Source organism: Mustelus asterias, chromosome 14, assembly GCF_964213995.1.
Source record: "Mustelus asterias chromosome 14, sMusAst1.hap1.1, whole genome shotgun sequence".
In the NCBI taxonomy this organism is placed as follows: domain Eukaryota; kingdom Metazoa; phylum Chordata; class Chondrichthyes; order Carcharhiniformes; family Triakidae; genus Mustelus; species Mustelus asterias.
Genome location: NC_135814.1, coordinates 96200042 through 96217549, shown reverse-complemented (window position 1 = coordinate 96217549; position 17508 = coordinate 96200042). Strand labels below are relative to the sequence as shown.

At 46.9% G+C, this 17508-nt stretch overlaps 1 protein-coding gene across 1 annotated transcript in view; it reads right to left on the bottom strand.

Annotated features, from left to right (window-relative positions):
• The window catches only part of LOC144503984 (Krueppel-like factor 7), a 73014-nt gene extending 67883 nt beyond the window's left edge, over positions 1 to 5131 (bottom strand). Inside the window, exon 1 of the mRNA XM_078229134.1 lies at positions 4677 to 5131. Coding sequence (XP_078085260.1) covers positions 4677 to 4778 — 102 coding nt within the window. The 5' untranslated portion in view covers positions 4779 to 5131. The remainder of the gene's footprint in view (positions 1 to 4676) is intronic.
• Positions 5132 to 17508: the final 12377 nt, after the last annotated feature.

Genomic DNA, 17508 nt, shown 5'->3' with positions numbered 1-17508 from the left:
CTTTCTGATGTAAGGGAACCAAAACCGCACACAGTACTCCAGGTGTGGTCTAACCAAGCTCCTATACAACTGAAACAAGACCTCACTATCCCTGTACTCAAATCCTCTTGTGATAAAGGCCCACATTCCATTAACCTTCCTAATAGCTTGCTGCACCTGCATGCTAGCCTTCAGTGACTTATAGACAAGGACACCCAGGTCCCTCTGCACATCCACACTTTCCAATTTCTTACCATTCAGGAAATACTCTGCACATCTGTTACTTCGACCAAAGTGCATTGCCTCACATTTTTCCACATTAAATTCCATCTGCAATGTTCTTTCCCACTCACTAAGTCTGTCCAAATCTTCCTGTAGCTGCTTTATATCTTCCTCACAACACACATTCCCGCCCAGCTTTGTAGCATCCGAGAACTTGGAAATATTACATTTGGTCCCCACATCCAAATCAATTATTTATATTGTAAACAGCTGGGCCCCCAAATACTGATCCTTGCGATACCCCACTAGCCACAGGCTGCCAACGTGAGAATCACCCATTTATTCCTACTCTGTCGATGGAATTTTCTTCCACTACACACTCGGGCTGTGCATTCCAGATCCAAACTTACTACAGAAAAGAGGACAGCTTCCCCAGCCCTGCCAGTGTGCGCGCCATGGTCCCTCACATCATAGAATCCCTAGAGTACAGGAGGCCATTTGGTCCACCAAGTCCGCACTGACAACAATCCCACCCAGGCCCTCTCCCCGTAACCCCACATATTTACCCCGCTAATCCCTCTAACCGACGCATCCAGGGACACCAAGGGGCAATTTAGCATGGCCAATACACCTAACCTGCACATCTTTGGACTGTGGGAGGAAACCGGAGCATCCGGAGGAAACCCTTGCAGACTCCGCACAGACAGTGATCCGAGGCCAGGAATTGAACCCAGGTCCCTGGCGCTGTGAGGCAGCAGTGCTAACCACCGTGCTGCCCACATTTGCAGTCTTTCATGAAAACCAGAGCAAAGATATCTATATTTCAGCGCAACTCCACTCCCCCAGTTAAGGCAAGCAGCAAGACTGAAGCAAAAGCGTTCAGTCAGATGGAAGTATTCAAGCCGAGTGATTTAAACAAGTGCCAAAAACATATCGAGACCTTCAACTGGGCGATTGGCATCCGTGTCTATGAGAAACATGATCGCTAATTGAGACTACTGCTGGGCAGGTCGTCCTCTCTGATGCCAACTGTTACAGTACATAGCTTATAACACACACGAGAACAAAGGACTCTTCCTGGGATCTTGTGAAAGCCTCAGCAGCCACTGACCCTATGAAGAGCAGCTATGATAGATGTCCTCTCTCTCTCTCTCATCCAAGATTTCACCCATCTCCAAGGAAGCACAAGTGCAGAATGGCTTTCTTCCCTCCGCAGGCCCCGACGCGCTTAAAACCTGGAATGACCACTTGGGAGATCAAGACCCAACATCAGAAACTTAGCCTGATGCTCCTGTGGGCGTGGTGGTCATAGAATCCCTACAGTGCAGAAGGAGGCCATTCAGTCCATCAGCTCTGCACCAACTCTCTGACAGAGTTACCAGTAACCCTGCACATTTAACCTCTAACCTGCACATCTTTGGACACTAAGGGGCAATTTAACATGGCAAATCCACCTAACATGCACATCCTTGGACTGTGGGAGGAAACCGGAGCACCCGGAGGAAACCCACGCAGACACAGGGAGAATGTGCAAACTCTACACAGGCAGTGACTCAAGGCCGGAATAGAACCCGGGTCCCTGGCGCTGAGGGGCAGCAGTGCTGCACTGGCAGAGATACAATCCTTCAGATAGGACATTACACGGAGGCATTGTCTGCCCTCCTCGGGGAGGGGGGAGTATGAAAGATCCCATAGCATTATTATCCCCCCCACAACGTCCCTCAGCCAACATCATTGAAACAGGTTAGCTGGTCATTAATCCCATTGCTGTATCTCGGAGGCCACTGTGCATTCATTGGCTAGCTACACTTTGAATGTTCCTTGGCTATTGGGATTGCAAGGTTATGAATGGTGCCTTACAAAGGAAGTCATTCTTTTTGATAGCAGGTCATGGATCTGACACAAGGTGGTGGCAGCATGGTGGGACAGGGGGTTGGGGAGGACGAGTGGGATACAGTCTCAAAATTGGTACAAGGCGGGTTGACCTTCACAGATGGGATGTACATTTTGGCCTTTTTCTTTGGAGAATGAAGTATGAAATGCATATTCCCATTGGAGAGTGGGCGTCCTTTTAAAAGAGGGTTGGACGTGTGAGGGAGCGGGGGGTGCTGGTGGTTGGCAATGTTGCTGGCTTAATGGATGAGCCTTCCCCATTCTCACCAACCCAGGGAGTAGCTGCACTAACTGGCCACGCGAGGAGGCACAGGCCGCCTGGAACCTCACCCCAACTACAATTCTTCCTCCCAATCGGATGGATGGTGGAGAAAGGATCCAAGCGATGAAAAGCAAGAGGAGAAAGGAAATGGGTTAAATTAAGCTGGCAGTTGGGGCAGAGAGGGGAAGGGGCAGTGGGGGAGCACAATAGCACTGAGGTTAGCACTGCTGCCTCACAGCGCCAGGGACCTGGGTTCAATTCCCGGCCTTGGGTGACTGTGTGGAGTTTGCATGTTCTCCCCATGTCTGCATGGGCTTCCCTCGGGTGCTCCAGTTTCCTCCCACACTCCAAAGTGGTGTGAGTTAGGTTGATTGGCCATGGTGAACATGTGGGTTCGAGAGATAGGGTAGCAGTGTGGTCCTGGGAAAGATGCTCTTTCGGAGGGTTGGCCTTGTTCTGCACTGTAAGGATTCTATGGTTCCATGGATGAGTGGGGGTGAGGGATGGTCTGTGGTAGTGGGGCTCTATGGTGGAGGGGTCAGTGTGACAAAAATTTCCCCCACACAACATTCCTTCCAGTCGGAGACCAGCGACTCATTGCTGGTGTCCGTGTGGGGAAAGATGGAAACATGGCACAGGAAGCAATCATTCAGCCCACCGAGCCTCCCCCATCATTCAACCCATTTCCCTGCAACGTTCCCACATCCCCATACCTTTAACCAACAAAACATCTCAAATTAAACTCAAATCGTGAATGCTCCGATCCACCCAGCCTCCGCAACCTTTGGAGGTGGGAGAATTCACAACCTGCACCATCTTTTGTGTCAAATCCCAGATGTCCTCGCTTTAAGGATATGGCTCATTGTTTCTGAGTTTCCAGCTAGCATCTCAAATCAAAAGCCTTTTAATCAAATAACCCCAAATCTGTTCAATTTAGAGGAACACAGATCCAAACAGCCAGTTCTCAAATTTTAACTCCTTTTTATTTAGGCTCAATACGAATTTTAAAATAACTCCCCCATGGGGGCAAGATTGTCTTCAATTTCCAACTCATCATAAAATGCACATGTTGTCACTTTAAGAGAAAACGATGCGATTCTCTCCCCTCCCCCCCCCCCCCAACGACGAGAGAAATGTTACCATAGTTTAATTTTTTTTATTGTGTGAAGCGACTGTAACACACAAGTCAAGGGAGCATCTGAAGTCACTGTTGTAAAAATGTTGCAATAGGGAATGCCAGGAACTCGGTTACAACAGGGGAGAGATGCAGTTGTAACACTGCCTCTGAAATTGCTACAGGTAATAATACCCCAACCTAGGGTGAAATGTTAACAACATTGGGCAATAAAGCCATTGTAATTGATGATATAGTGAGGGCGGAAGGAGGATTATTCATGATGTTGAGAATTCAAAAAGCAGTTTAGTAAAGTCTCACCTGACAACTAACCCTTGGGCATGCTTTATTAGATAGAATCCTATTACATTAAGCACTGGTTAAGTCGCATTTCATTAATCACCGGCTGTATTGTGTTGCCCCGGTCATTAAGCACATTGAAACCGTAAAACGCCACAGATTCGCCACTTAGATTTTTTCATTGAGATTCAGACGAGTCTATCCCCTTGATTTCTCACACCCCCCCCCCCCCCCCCCAATTGAAAATGACAAATGGATGGCCAGCAGTTGCAACATAATTACTGGAGGGGTGACCCAAAAAACAATTGCCCAAATCCACCCTTCCGAACTGGAATTCATGGGAGAATCCGGTGGGATTCCTTCTTGTAACAAAAAAATAAAATGCAAGGGGACTTTTGATTAAACGGCGACAAGGATTCAGGGACACAATGTACAAAAAAAACCCAGGGGGGCGCCTGGAAAGGTGAACCAGAGATAGATGGGGGAAATGTAACTAACAGATTTCAACTTACAAAGTCACAAATGAACTGTCCGCTGTTTATAATGTTTGCAACTGGGATGAAATAGAATCACATGTCTCCAAAACAAGATCAATCCAATTCCATCCTGTTGCTAAATCGGAGAATTGCCCCATATAAAACACACTGCAAATCTACACTGATACGGTAACATTACATTTCACATTCAACACACATGTAACTCTGATGTCTTTCCATTTAAAAATGGGGGAAAAAGTTGCTCTGCTGGATACAGCTTCCTGACAAGTTGCAATGATTCTGTTGTCGAGTCAGTAACACCATTACTCCCCCCAAAAGACATCACCTTAATAAATAAACCTGAGCCGCACCAGATGGCGTTCCCCGATGGCAATAAGACTTTTTTAAAAAAAATAACACAAACATTCACCTGCTGCCAATTCTCTTCCAAAGAAGGTTGCGAAGAAAAATACCCTGTGTCGTGAACAAGTTGTAGTTCTTGAAAGATACTGTAATTTGCCAAGACATCCATGGTGCTGGTGATGATGGGGGAAGGAAAAGGGGGGAGAGAAAAGACAGGGGGAGGGAAGGGAAGGGAAGGGAGGGGGGGGGATAAGAAGAGTGGGGTCGATTCCTGCTTTTGGCAACCCACACACACAAAAAAAGCAGCCAGTCTTTGCTATTCCAGTCAGTACAAAGCCAAAGTCTCTTTGTGGAGAGCAGAATAAATGGAAAAGTCAGTGTCTTTGATTGGGTAGACTCCGACGCCAGCAGATCTTTGAACAAGGATGGATTCAGGGACATGTGATAGCTGTGTATTTCCGCATTGGCGATCCTTCTGCTAATGCAATCCTTGCTTTAATTTTTTTCTATCTATCTGCCTCTGGAACAGAACGCACCACTGGGCTCCAATGCAAAGGGGGAGGGGGGTGGGAAAGAGGGAGAGAGAGAGACAGAAAGAAAGCAGCAGAGATACACACATAGTCAACAGAGCAGCTGGACAAGAGGGGAGGAACACACAGCTTCTGTCCATCACGGTCTGCTTCCGTATTGGGGACGCTGATGTAACCAGCAGCCAGTGGCAGAGCTCGACACATATTGGCCTCCATCCCCCATTGGCGCAGAGGATGAGACACCTCCCCTGATTCGCTACACCCTGCTCTCCTGCTCCCTTATATGGTAGTGCAAGCAAGCTATTTTTAGACCCCTACATAAAGGCTGCAATTGAGAGCAAGCCAGCCACACAGAGAGAAAGGGAGAGAGAGGGGAGCGAGTCAGTTGCAAGCATGCAGTTGCAGCGGCAGCAGCATCTTTGCCCTATAAACACACTTTCTATAATAAGAAGGTTTGGGGAAGAGTTGAGAGAGTGTGTGTGGGTTGCGTGTAACCTGCTGCTGCAATGCAACTCCAAATTTGCCCTGTCGAGTCCAGTTGCATCAGTATGACTGCTCCAGCTGCATTGGAATGTAGCAAAGCTGCCCACTGAGTATTTGGACAGCACAACTGCACTGAAATCCACCCCCCCCCCCCCCCCCTTCCCAGATTTGCTCATTGTAATACGTACTGGGTTCACAGCCCCACGGAACGTCGCTGTGGGCAATGTTTCCCCCGATTCTTGATCCCTGTGAATTGTACCAAATCCACATCAACTCCAACACCCCCAAATTCAGACCCACTCCAATCCTTCCAGATCCACACCAACTCCCCAAATCCAGATCCACACCAACTGTCCAAAAACCACATCCACACCAACTCTCCCAAATCCAGATCCACACCAATTGTCCAAAAACCAGATCCACACCAACTCTCCCAAATCCAGATCCACACCAACTCTCCCAAATCCAGATCCACACCAATTGTCCAAAAACCAGATCCACACCAACTCTCCCAAATCCAGATCCACACCAACTCTCCCAAATCCAGATTCACACCAACTCTTCCCAAATCCAGATCCACACTAACTCGCCTCAATCCAGATCCACACCAACTCTCCTAAATCCAGATCCACATCAACTCGCCCAAATCCAGATGCACTCCAATGTTTCCAAATCCAGATCCACCCCAGCTCTCCCAAATGCAGATCCACACCAACTCTTCCAAATCCAGATCCACATCATCTCTCCCAAATCCAGATCCACACCAACTCTCCCAAATGAGATCCACACCAACACTCCTAAATCCAGATCCACACCAACTCTCCCAAATCCAGAAACCTCCAACTCTCCAAACGCCAGTTCAACAACAATGTTCCCAATTCAAGATCTACACCAACTCTCCCAAATCCAAATCCACTCCAACTCTCCCACATCCAGATGCACACAAATTCTCCCAAATCCAAATCCACTCCAACTCTCCCACATCCAGATGCACACAAATTCTCCCAAATCCAAATCCACTCCAACTCTCCCACATCCAGATGCACACAAATTCTCCCAAATCCAAATCCACTCCAACTCTCCCACATCCAGATGCACACAAATTCTCCCAAATCTAGATCAATACCAACTCTCCCAAATCCAGTTTCAAACCAACTCTCCAAACTCCAGATCCACACAAACTCCCCCAAAAACAGATCCGCACCAAATCCAGATCCACACCAACTCTCCCAAATCCAGATCCGCACCAACTCTCCCAAATCCAGATCCACACCAACTCTCCCAAATCCAGATCCACATCAACTCTCCCAAATCCAACTTCACTCGAACTCTCCCAAATCCAGATCCATGCCAACTCTCCCAAATCCAGAACGCCTCCAATGCTCCGAACTCCAGATCCACAGCAACATTCCCAAATCCAGATCCACACCAACTCTCCCAAATCCAGAACGCCTCCAATGCTCCGAACTCCAGATCCACACCAACTTTCCCAAATCCAGATCCACACCAACTCTCCCAAATCCAGATCCACACCAACTCTCCCAAATCCAGATTCACACCAACTCTCCCAAGTCCAAATCCACTCCAACCCTCCCAAATCCAGATCCACTCCAACTCGCCCAAATCCAGAACGCCTCCAACTTTCCGAACTCCAGATCCACAACAACCTTTCCAACTCAAGATCCAAACCAACTCTCCCAATTCAAGATCTACACCAACTCTCCGAAATCCAAATCCACATCAACTCTCCCAAAGGGAGAGAGAAGCTTATGTAGGGATGAGGAAATAAGGTTCAGATGGCTCGATTGAGGGTTACAAGTTAGCAAGGAATGAGCTGAAAAAGGGGCTTAGGAGAGCTAGGAGGGGACACGAGAAGTCCTTGGCGGGTCGGATCAAGGAAAACCCCAAGGCTTTTTACTCTTATGTGAGGAATAAAAGAATGACCAGGGTGAGGTTAGGGCCGGTCAAGGACAGTAGTGGGAACTTGTGTATGGAGTCAGTAAAGATAGGTGAGGTGATGAATGAATACTTTTCTTCAGTGTTCACCAAGGAGAGGGGCCATGTTTTTGAGGAAGAGAAGGTGTTACAGGCTAATAGGCTGGAGGAAATAGATGTTCGGAGGGAGGATGTCCTGGCAGTTTTGAATAAACTGAAGGTCGCTAAGTCCCCTGGGCCTGATGAAATGTATCCTAGGATTCTTTGGGAGGCAAGGGATGAGATTGCAGAGCCTTTGGCTTTGATCTTTGGGTCCTCGCTGTCCACGGGGATGGTGCCAGAGGACTGGAGAATGGCGAATCTTGTTCCTCTGTTTAAGAAAGGGAATAGAAATGACCCTGGTAATTATAGACCGGTTAGTCTTACTTCGGTGGTTGGTAAATTGATGGAAAAGGTCCTTAGAGATGGGATTTACGATCATTTAGAAAGATGCGGATTAATCCGGGATAGTCAGCACGGATTCGTGAAGGGCAAGTTGTGCCTCACAAATTTGATAGAATTTTTTGAGGAGGTAACTAAGTGTGTTGATGAAGGTAGGACAGTTGATGTCATATACATGGATTTTAGTAAGGCATTTGATAAGGTCCCCCATGGTCGGCTTATGATGAAAGTGAGGAGGTGTGGGATAGAGGGAAAGTTGGCAGATTGGATAGGTAACTGGCTATCTGATCGAAGACAGAGGGTGGTGGTCGATGGAAAATTTACGGATTGGAGGCATGTTGCTAGCGGAGTGCCGCAGGGATCAGTGCTTGGTCCTCTACTCTTTGTGATTTTTATTAATGACTTAGAGGAGGGGGCTGAAGGGTGGATCAGTAAATTTGCTGATGACACCAAGATTGGTGGAGTAGTGGATGAGGTGGAGGGCAGTTGTAGGCTGCAAAGAGACATAGATAGGATGCAAAGCTGGGCTGAAAAATGGCAAATGGAGTTTAACCCTGAGAAATGTGAGGTGATTCATTTTGGTAGGACTAATTTAAATGTGGATTACAGGGTCAAAGGTAGGGTTCTGAAGACTGTGGAGGAACAGAGAGATCTTGGGGTCCATATCCACAGATCTCTAAAGGTTGCCAGTCAAGTGGATAGAGCTGTGAAGAAGGCCTATTGTGTGTTAGCTTTTATTAACAGGGGGTTGGAGTTTAAGAGCCGTGGGGTTATGCTGCAACTGTACAGGACCTTGGTGAGACCACATTTGGAATATTGTGTGCAGTTCTGGTCACCTCACTATAAGAAGGATGTGGAAGCGCTGGAAAGAGTGCAGAGGAGATTTACCAGGATGCTGCCTGGTTTGGAGGGTAGGTCTTATGAGGAAAGGTTGAGGGAGCTAGGGCTGTTCTCTCTGGAGCGGAGGAGGTTGAGGGGAGACTTAATAGAGGTTTATAAAATGATGAAGGGGATAGATAGAATGAACGTTCAAAGACTATTTCCTCGGGTGGATGGAGCTATTACAAGGGGGCATAACTATAGGGTTCGTGGTGGGAGATATAGGAAGGATATCAGAGGTAGGTTCTTTACGCAGAGAGTGGTTGGGGTGTGGAATGGACTGCCTGCAGTGATAGTGGAGTCAGACACTTTAGGAACATTTAAGCGGTTATTGGATAGGCACATGGAGCACACCAGGATGATAGGGAGTGGGATAGCTTGATCTTGGTTTCAGATAAAGCTCGGCACAACATCGTGGGCCGAAGGGCCTGTTTTGTGCTGCACTGTTAAAAAAAAATCCAGATCCACATCAACTCTCCCAAATCCTGATCCACACCAACTCTCCCAACTACAGATCCACATCAACTCTCCCAAATCCAGATTCACACCAGCTCTCCCAACTACAGATCCACATCAACTCTCCCAAATCCAAATCCACAGCAACTCTCCCAAATCCAGATCCACACCTAATGACCCAAATCCAGATCCACACCTAATGACCCAAATCCAGATCCACACCTAATGACCCAAATCCAGATCCACACCTAATGACCCAAATCCAGATCCACACCTAATGACCCAAATCCAGATCCACACCTAATGACCCAAATCCAGATCCACACCAACTCTCCCAAATCCAGATCCACACCTAATGACCCAAATCCAGATCCACACCTAATTATCCAAATCCAGATCCACATCAACCCTCCTAAATCCAGATCCACACCAACTCTCCCAAGTGCAAATCCACACCAACTCTCCCGAATCCATGACGCCTCCAACCCTGCAAATTCCAGATCCACACTAACCTTCCCAAATCCAGCTCCACACCAACTCTCCTAAATCCAGATCCACATCAACTCGCCCTAATCCAGATGCACTCCAATGTTTCCAAATCCAGATCCACCACAACTCTCCCAAATGCAGATCCACACCAACTTTCCCAAATCCAGATCCACACCAACTCTCCCAAATGAGATCCACACCAACTCTCCTAAATCCAGATCCACACCAACTCTCCCAAATCTAGATCCAAACCAACTGTCCCAAATCCAGAAACCTCCAACTCTCCAAACGCCAGTTCAACAACAATGTTCCCAATTCAAGATCTACACCAACTCTCCCAAATCCAAATCCACTCCAACTCTCCCGCATCCAGATGCACACAAATTCTCCCAAATCTAGATCAACACCAACTCTCCCAAATCCAGATTCAAACCAACTCTCCAAACTCCAGATCCACACGAACTCTGCCAAATCCAGATCCACAGCATTCTCCCAAATCCAGATCCACACCAAATCTCCCAAATCCAGATCCACACAATCTCTCCCAAATCCAGATCCACACCCACTCTCCCAAATCCAGATCCGCACCAAATCTCCCAAATCCAGATCCACTCCAACTGTCCCAAATCCAGATCCACACCAACTCCGCCAAATCCAGATCCAAACCAACTCTCCCAACTCCAGACCCACTCCAACTCTCCCAACTCCAGATCCACACCAACACTCCCAAATACAGATCAACTCCAATGTTCCCAAATCCAGATCCACATAAAATCTCCCAAATCCTGATACACATCAACTGTCCCAAAAACCAGATCAACTCGAACTCTCCGAAATCCAGATCCACACCAACTCTCCCAAATCCAGATCCACTCCAACTCTCCAAAATCCAGATCCATACCAACACTCCCAAATCCAGATCCACAAAAACTATCCTAAATCCTGATCCACACCAACTCCCCCAAATCGAGAACACCTCCAACTCTCCGAACTCCAGATCCACACCAACCTTCCCAAATCCAGATCCAAACCAACTCTCCCAAATCTAGATCCACACCAATTGTCCCAACTCTAGATCCAAATCAACTCTCCCAAATCCCGATACACACCAAAACTACCAAATCCAGATCCACAACAACTCTCCCAAATCCAGATCCACTCCAACTCTCCCAAATCTGGATCGACACAAACTCTCCCAAATCCAGATCCACTCCAACTCTCCCAAATCCGGATCCACACCAACTCTCCCAAATCCAGATCCACACCAACACTCCCAAATCCAGATCCACATCAACTCCCCCAAATCCAGACCAAACAAACTCTCCCAAATCCAGATCCACTCCAACTCTCCCAAATCCAGATGCAAACCAACTCTCCCAATTCCAGATCTACAACAACTCTCCCAACTCCAGATCCACACCAACTCTCCCAAATCCAGGTCAACTCCAATGTTCCCAAATCCAGATCCACATCAAATCTCCCAAATCCAGATACACACCAACTCGCCCAAAACCAGATCAACTCGAACTCTCTGAAATCCAGATCCACACCAACTCTCCCAAATCCAGACCCACACCAACTCTCCCAAATTCAGGCCCACACCAACTCTCCCAAATTCAGGCCCACACCAACTCACCCAAATTCAGGCCCACACCAACTCTCCCAAATCCAGATCCACGCCAAATCTCCCAAATCCAGATTCAAACCAACTCTCCCAAATCCAGGTTATAATATCTCTCTGAATGAAACCCAGAGCTTCTACCATCGAGGCAGGGCTGCTATTGTTTTGGCTACATGATATTCGGGTGGGACGATGTCCCAGTTGTTAGCACTGCTGCCTCACGGCTCCAGAGATCTGTGTTCAATTCCTGGCTTGCTCAATGCCTGTGTGGACCCTGCACGTTCTCCCCGTGTCTGCTTGGTTTCCTCCAGGTTGTGGGATTAACACGGTAAATGTGTGGGATTACGGGGATAGCTAAGATGCGCCGTCAGAGAGTCAGTGCATACTCGATGGGCCGAATGCCTCCATCCGACACCGTACGGATTCTGTGGTTCTATGGATCCAGGCCCACAAAAGTTCAACCAAGTCCAGAGTGACGACTGATTGCTACACTACTGAACTGAGAATCTTTTCTTTACCTTGTCCAATTTGAACAGGTCGGTATTCCTCCATGTGTCAAGGTACCTAATAAAGCTCACCGTGGTTTTCACTGATAAATTGTGAGATGGTGGCCATTTTACCTATCCCCGCAATCCCACACAATTACCGCTCTAATCCCACAACCTACACATTTTTGGACGCTAAGGGGCAATTTAGCATGGCCAATCCCCTTAACCAGCACATCTTTGTAGTGTGGGAGGAAACCGGAGCACCCGGGGGAAACCCACGCAGACATGGGGTGAACGTGCAAACTCCACACAGACAGTAACCCAAGCCAGGAATCGAACGTGGGTCCCTGGCGCTGTGAAGCAGCAGTGCTAACCACTGTGCCGCCTGGAGGTCATGTGACTAAAACAGTAGCAGCCATGCCTCTGAGGCAGAAGCTCTGGGTTTGATTCAGAGAGTTATTGCCATCACCAGTCACTGTTTTTGGTCCCAGACTAAAACAGAATTTTATCACCATCAATCGCTGTCCCTAATAACCTTTTCTCCATTACTCCTGTTGTTATAAAACACTCCATTCTCCAATTCCCCATGAGCAACCCCACAGGAGATCATGAGTTCACCTCTATATGGACATAGCTAGTGGAAATCTGCGACCCCTAGCCATATGACTAGAGCCAAAAGATCAACCACATTATTCGGTGGAATCTATAGATCACTCGACATTGGAAGAGAAATGGGGGAAGAAATATGCAAATTAGGGACTTGAGTTAAAAGGATGGAATAATAATCATGGGGAATTATTAATTGGACAAAGTGTGTAGGCAAAGGGGATAAGGGAATAATGTTCCTACAATGTGTCCAGAATATGTAAAAATCCTGATAGGGGAAGATTTGTTACTGGATCTAGTAATGGGCAAATGAACCAGGGCACAAAGAATTAACAGTCAGGAACACCAAGGCAATAGTGATCATAATATCATATGTTTTTGGATGATAATAGAGACTGATGAAAACCAGGCTAAAAGGTTGAAGAAAGAGGCTCATTTTGAGGAACTGAGAGTAGGGCTTTGGAAAATAAAATGGGCAGTAATATTGACAAACAATGTAGAATGATAGGAAACATTTAAAATAGTGCCCAGCAAAGCACAGGAAGAATGCATTCTGCTGGGAAAAAATGAGCTAAACACTAGTTAGAACTCCATGGATGAATTGAGGCATGAGGAGCAACTGAAGGTTAGGAAGGAGGCATAGATTAAGTACATGGACAACAGTGGAGTGCGTGATAACTGTAATAACTCAACTAGCTCATGAGGTGAGCCTCTTGGAGTATGAGCTCCCTGATTGAGGTAGCAATTGCCTGCCCAATCAGAGAGTCTCACCTGTGTATATAGTGAGGAGTGTCAGGTCTGCTGACACTCGAGATTCAGAGTGTGGAACTGAAGCACTCTCGGAGTGGGACAGAGTTTGTCAATAAAGGGAATCTGGAGAAGGGACACTGGTCTCTGAGGAAATATTTCAGTAGCAGAGAGTAAAAAGAGGTTCAGACACAAGTCGAAAACACAATTCGGAAGGCAAAGAGGGACTACGAAATTAAATTATCGAAGAACGTGAAACAAAGTGGTGAGATATTTTACAGGCACCTCAGTAATGGGAATAAGATTGTTAAGGGATACACAGGATAATATAACAGGTGACGAGAGACAGATGGCTGAAATATTAAATCATTATTTTGCTTTGGTATTTACAAGGGAGGTAGATCAGGAAGTATGACATTAAATGGTTAGATGAGTAATGATATATAAAAACATAGAAACATGGAAACTAGAAGCAGGAGGAGGCCATTCGATTCTTCGAGCCTGTTCCACCATTCATTTTTGATCATTGAATTCAATATCCCGATTCCGCCCCACCCCGCCCCATCCCTTGATCCTTTTAGCCCCAAGAGCGATATCTAATTTCTTCCTGAAATCAGACAACGTTTTGGCCTCAACTACATTCTGTGGGAGTGAATTCCACACATTCACCACTCTCTGGGTGAAGAAATTTCTCCTCACCTCAGTTCTAAAAGGTTTACCCCTTATCCTCAATCTATGACTCCTAGCTCTGGACTCCCCCACCATTGGGAACATTCTTTCGGAATATGTGCATTTAAATTTTTTTTAAATGATAAATTGAAGAAACTAATTAAATACAATGAGGATAAAACCCCTGGTCTAAATGGATTGCACCCAGACATTTAAAATAACCCAAGGAAGTGGTTGCAAGGTATTACAATTGATATTTAATCATCTGTTAGAAAAAACTGTAGAGCCAGGAGACTGGCAGATAACTAATGTTCATATTTAAGAAGGGGGACAGAAAATTTTTGAAAACTTCATTTGTGGGACCCGGGTTCGATTCCGGCCTTGGGTAACTGTGTGGAGTTTGCACATTCTCCCCGTGTCTGCGTGGGTTTCCTCCAGGTGCTCCGGTTTCCTCCCACAGTCCAAAGATGTGCGGGTTAGATTGATTGGCCATGCTAAATTCTCTCTCGGTGTACCCGAACAGGCGCCGGTCTGTGGCGACTAGGGGATTTTCACAGTAACTTCATTGCAGTGTCAATGTTAGCCTTACTTTACTTCAGATATCTCTTAAATGTCGGGGAACATACAGCACGTGCATTTATATTGAATTCTGCAATATGTACTACACGTCAGAACCTATCACTTGTTTTAAAAAGTCTGGTATCTGAATATATTTTCAGCTTGCAAAGCTTTGCTCCCCGCTGTCACTTTTCTATGTTGACCCTATTCCATTGTAGGTTTCTGTACCCTCATTTATAGTGACAGGAATAAGTACACCCATCATCCACGGACAACACAGTCTGGCCACTTTGGGTCTTTTCTTTCCCACAATAAGGAGTTGTACCAAATGAGCCAGGATGACATGCCATGGATTACAAACAGGCCATCCCTTGCTAATCTGCTGTAATTCACAGTGTGAGTGATTGCCTTCCTGCGGAAAGGATATAATGTACTTTGACTTGACAAAGTACCAATTCCAAGGTTTTTTTAAGAAGATTAAGAATCGTGGAATTGACGCTAAATCAGTTGGAGGCATCGCGACAGAGAGATAATGGTGATGTTCAGCGTGGAAACTCTGAGCTTGGCCGAGCACCATTTGCAGGCCTCTTGTGGTCCCCTGGTGTAGAGAGAGAAATGACGTGGAGATGCCGGCGTTGGACTGGGGTAAACACAGTAAGAAGTTTAACAACACCAGGTTAAAGTCCAACAGGTTTATTGGGTAGCAAAAGCCACACAAGCTTTCGGAACAGGCTGTTCCTTCGTCAGGTGGGTGGGAGTTCTGATCACAAACAGGGCACAAAGACACAAACTCAATTTACATGAATAATGATTGGAATGTGCAGACATTGTCTGTACCTTTAAGACTTGATTAGCTGTAAAGACTCGCATTCCAATCATTATTTATGTAAATTGAGTTTGTGTCTTTGTGCCCTGTTTGTGATCAGAACTCACACCCACCTGACGAAGGAACAGCCTGTTCCAAAAGCTAGTGGCTTTTGCTACCAAATAAACCTGTTGGACTTTAACCTGGTGTTGTTAGGCTTCTTACTGGAGAGAGAGAAAGACATGCATTTATATTGCATAACCACTTCTTTGGAACTGCGCTGTTGCAATATGGACCAGAGGTTCTCGACCTTTTACATGTCATACCCACACCTCTGCACTATAATAATATCTTGGGGCACACCTTTATTCTCTGTCTCCTTCCCTTACTGGGAATTTTGTTTTTTAACCTTGCCCTGTCTTCTCGCCTCTTTTGATTAACCTCTCCCTGTCTCTCCCGCTCTTCCCAGGGGTTTTTGCATCGTTTTATGGCTTTCCCCGGTGCCATATTTAAACACCAGTCCAGCACTCATATCGCTCTCTCCAGACCACCTGTCTTCACCAGACAGGATGTCAGCAACCAGTGGAAAAGTCTAGCAGCCTCGAGACGAAGCCTGTACCTCGATTCAATCACTCTCCTCCCCAAGCTCATCACCAGCGAGGTGCCCATGTCCCACTTGGACCTCTACCCACTGCACCTGGAGACTTCATCCATCCCCTTCCAGGGAACGAGGTGTATCTCTTAGATCCCCTTGTATATGAGCTTCTCATGAAGCCTTGTCAGGGTCCAGCTTCTCTCCGCACAGTCTTCTCTCTGCCTCCCATTGTTCATCTTCCTCATCCATCTCCTTGCCCCTCTGTGTGCCATCTTGAGCCCCCATCTTTCCCCTCTCCTCCACGCACAGCCCTCCTTCCACATTGCCCCCCACGTCTCCATTAGGCCACACCCCCATCCTCCTCCCGCAGCATCATCTGGCACTCCACCCCCAGTCCAACTTCGGAGCTTTGCTGTGGTGGCTGTACGGATCCCGCAGCACAGTGCTGTACAGATAGACACTCCTCTGAGACACTGGGAAGAAAGAAGAACCCTTTACTCCCCAACCCCGGGTATAGTACTGATCCGAGACGGTGACACAGGAAGGTCCATGGGTCCACCAGCACAGTGCCGTACAGATAGATACTCCTGTGAGGTACCAGGGGGAAGGAGAACCCTTTACTCCCCAACCCCAGGTGCAGTACTGATCCGAGACGGTGACACAAGAGGGTCCATGGGTCCAGCAGCACGGTGCTGTCCATGAAGACATGAAGGTAGGAACTGGTCTTCCCCATGTCCAGCACATCTGGAGCAGTGCAGCACTATGGCAGAATGTTGCTGACTTGATTTGATTTGATTTATTATTGTCGCATGTATTAGCATACAGTGAAAAGCATTGTTTCTTGTGCGCTATACAGACAAAGCATACCATTCATAGAGAAGGAAAGGAGCGAGTGCAGAATATAGTGTTACAGTCATAGCTAGGGTGTAGAGAAAGATCAACTTAATATGAGGTAGGTCCACTCTGGTGGCAGCAGGGAAGAAGCTGTTCTTGAGTCAGTCGGTATATATTCTCAGACTTTTGTATCTTTTTCCCAACGGAAGAAGGTGGAAGAGAGAATGTCCGGGCTGCGTGGGGTCCTTGATTATGCTGGCTGCTTTTCCAAGGCAGCGGGAAGTGTAGACAGAGTCAATGGATGGGAGGCTGGTTTGCGTGATGGACTGGGCTATGTCCATGACCCTTTGTAGCTTCTTGCGGTCTTGGGCAGAGCAGGAGCCATACCAAGTTGTGATACAACCAGAAAGAATGCTTTCTATGGTGCATCTGTAAAAGTTGGTGAGAGTCGTTGCTGACATGCCAAATTTCCTTAGCCTCCTGAAAAAGTAGAGGCGTTGGTGGGCTTTCTTAACTATAGTGTCGGCATGGGGGGACCAGGATAGGTTGTTGGTGATCTGGACACCTAAAAACTTGAAGCTCTCGACCCTTTCTACTTCATCCCCATTGATGTAGACAGGGACATGCCCTCCACCATGCTTCCTGAAGTCGATGACTATCTCCTTCATTTTGTTGACATTGAGGGAGAGATTATTGTCGCACCAGTTCACCAGATTCTCTATCTCTTTCCTGTACTCCGTCACATTGTTGTTTGAGACCCGAC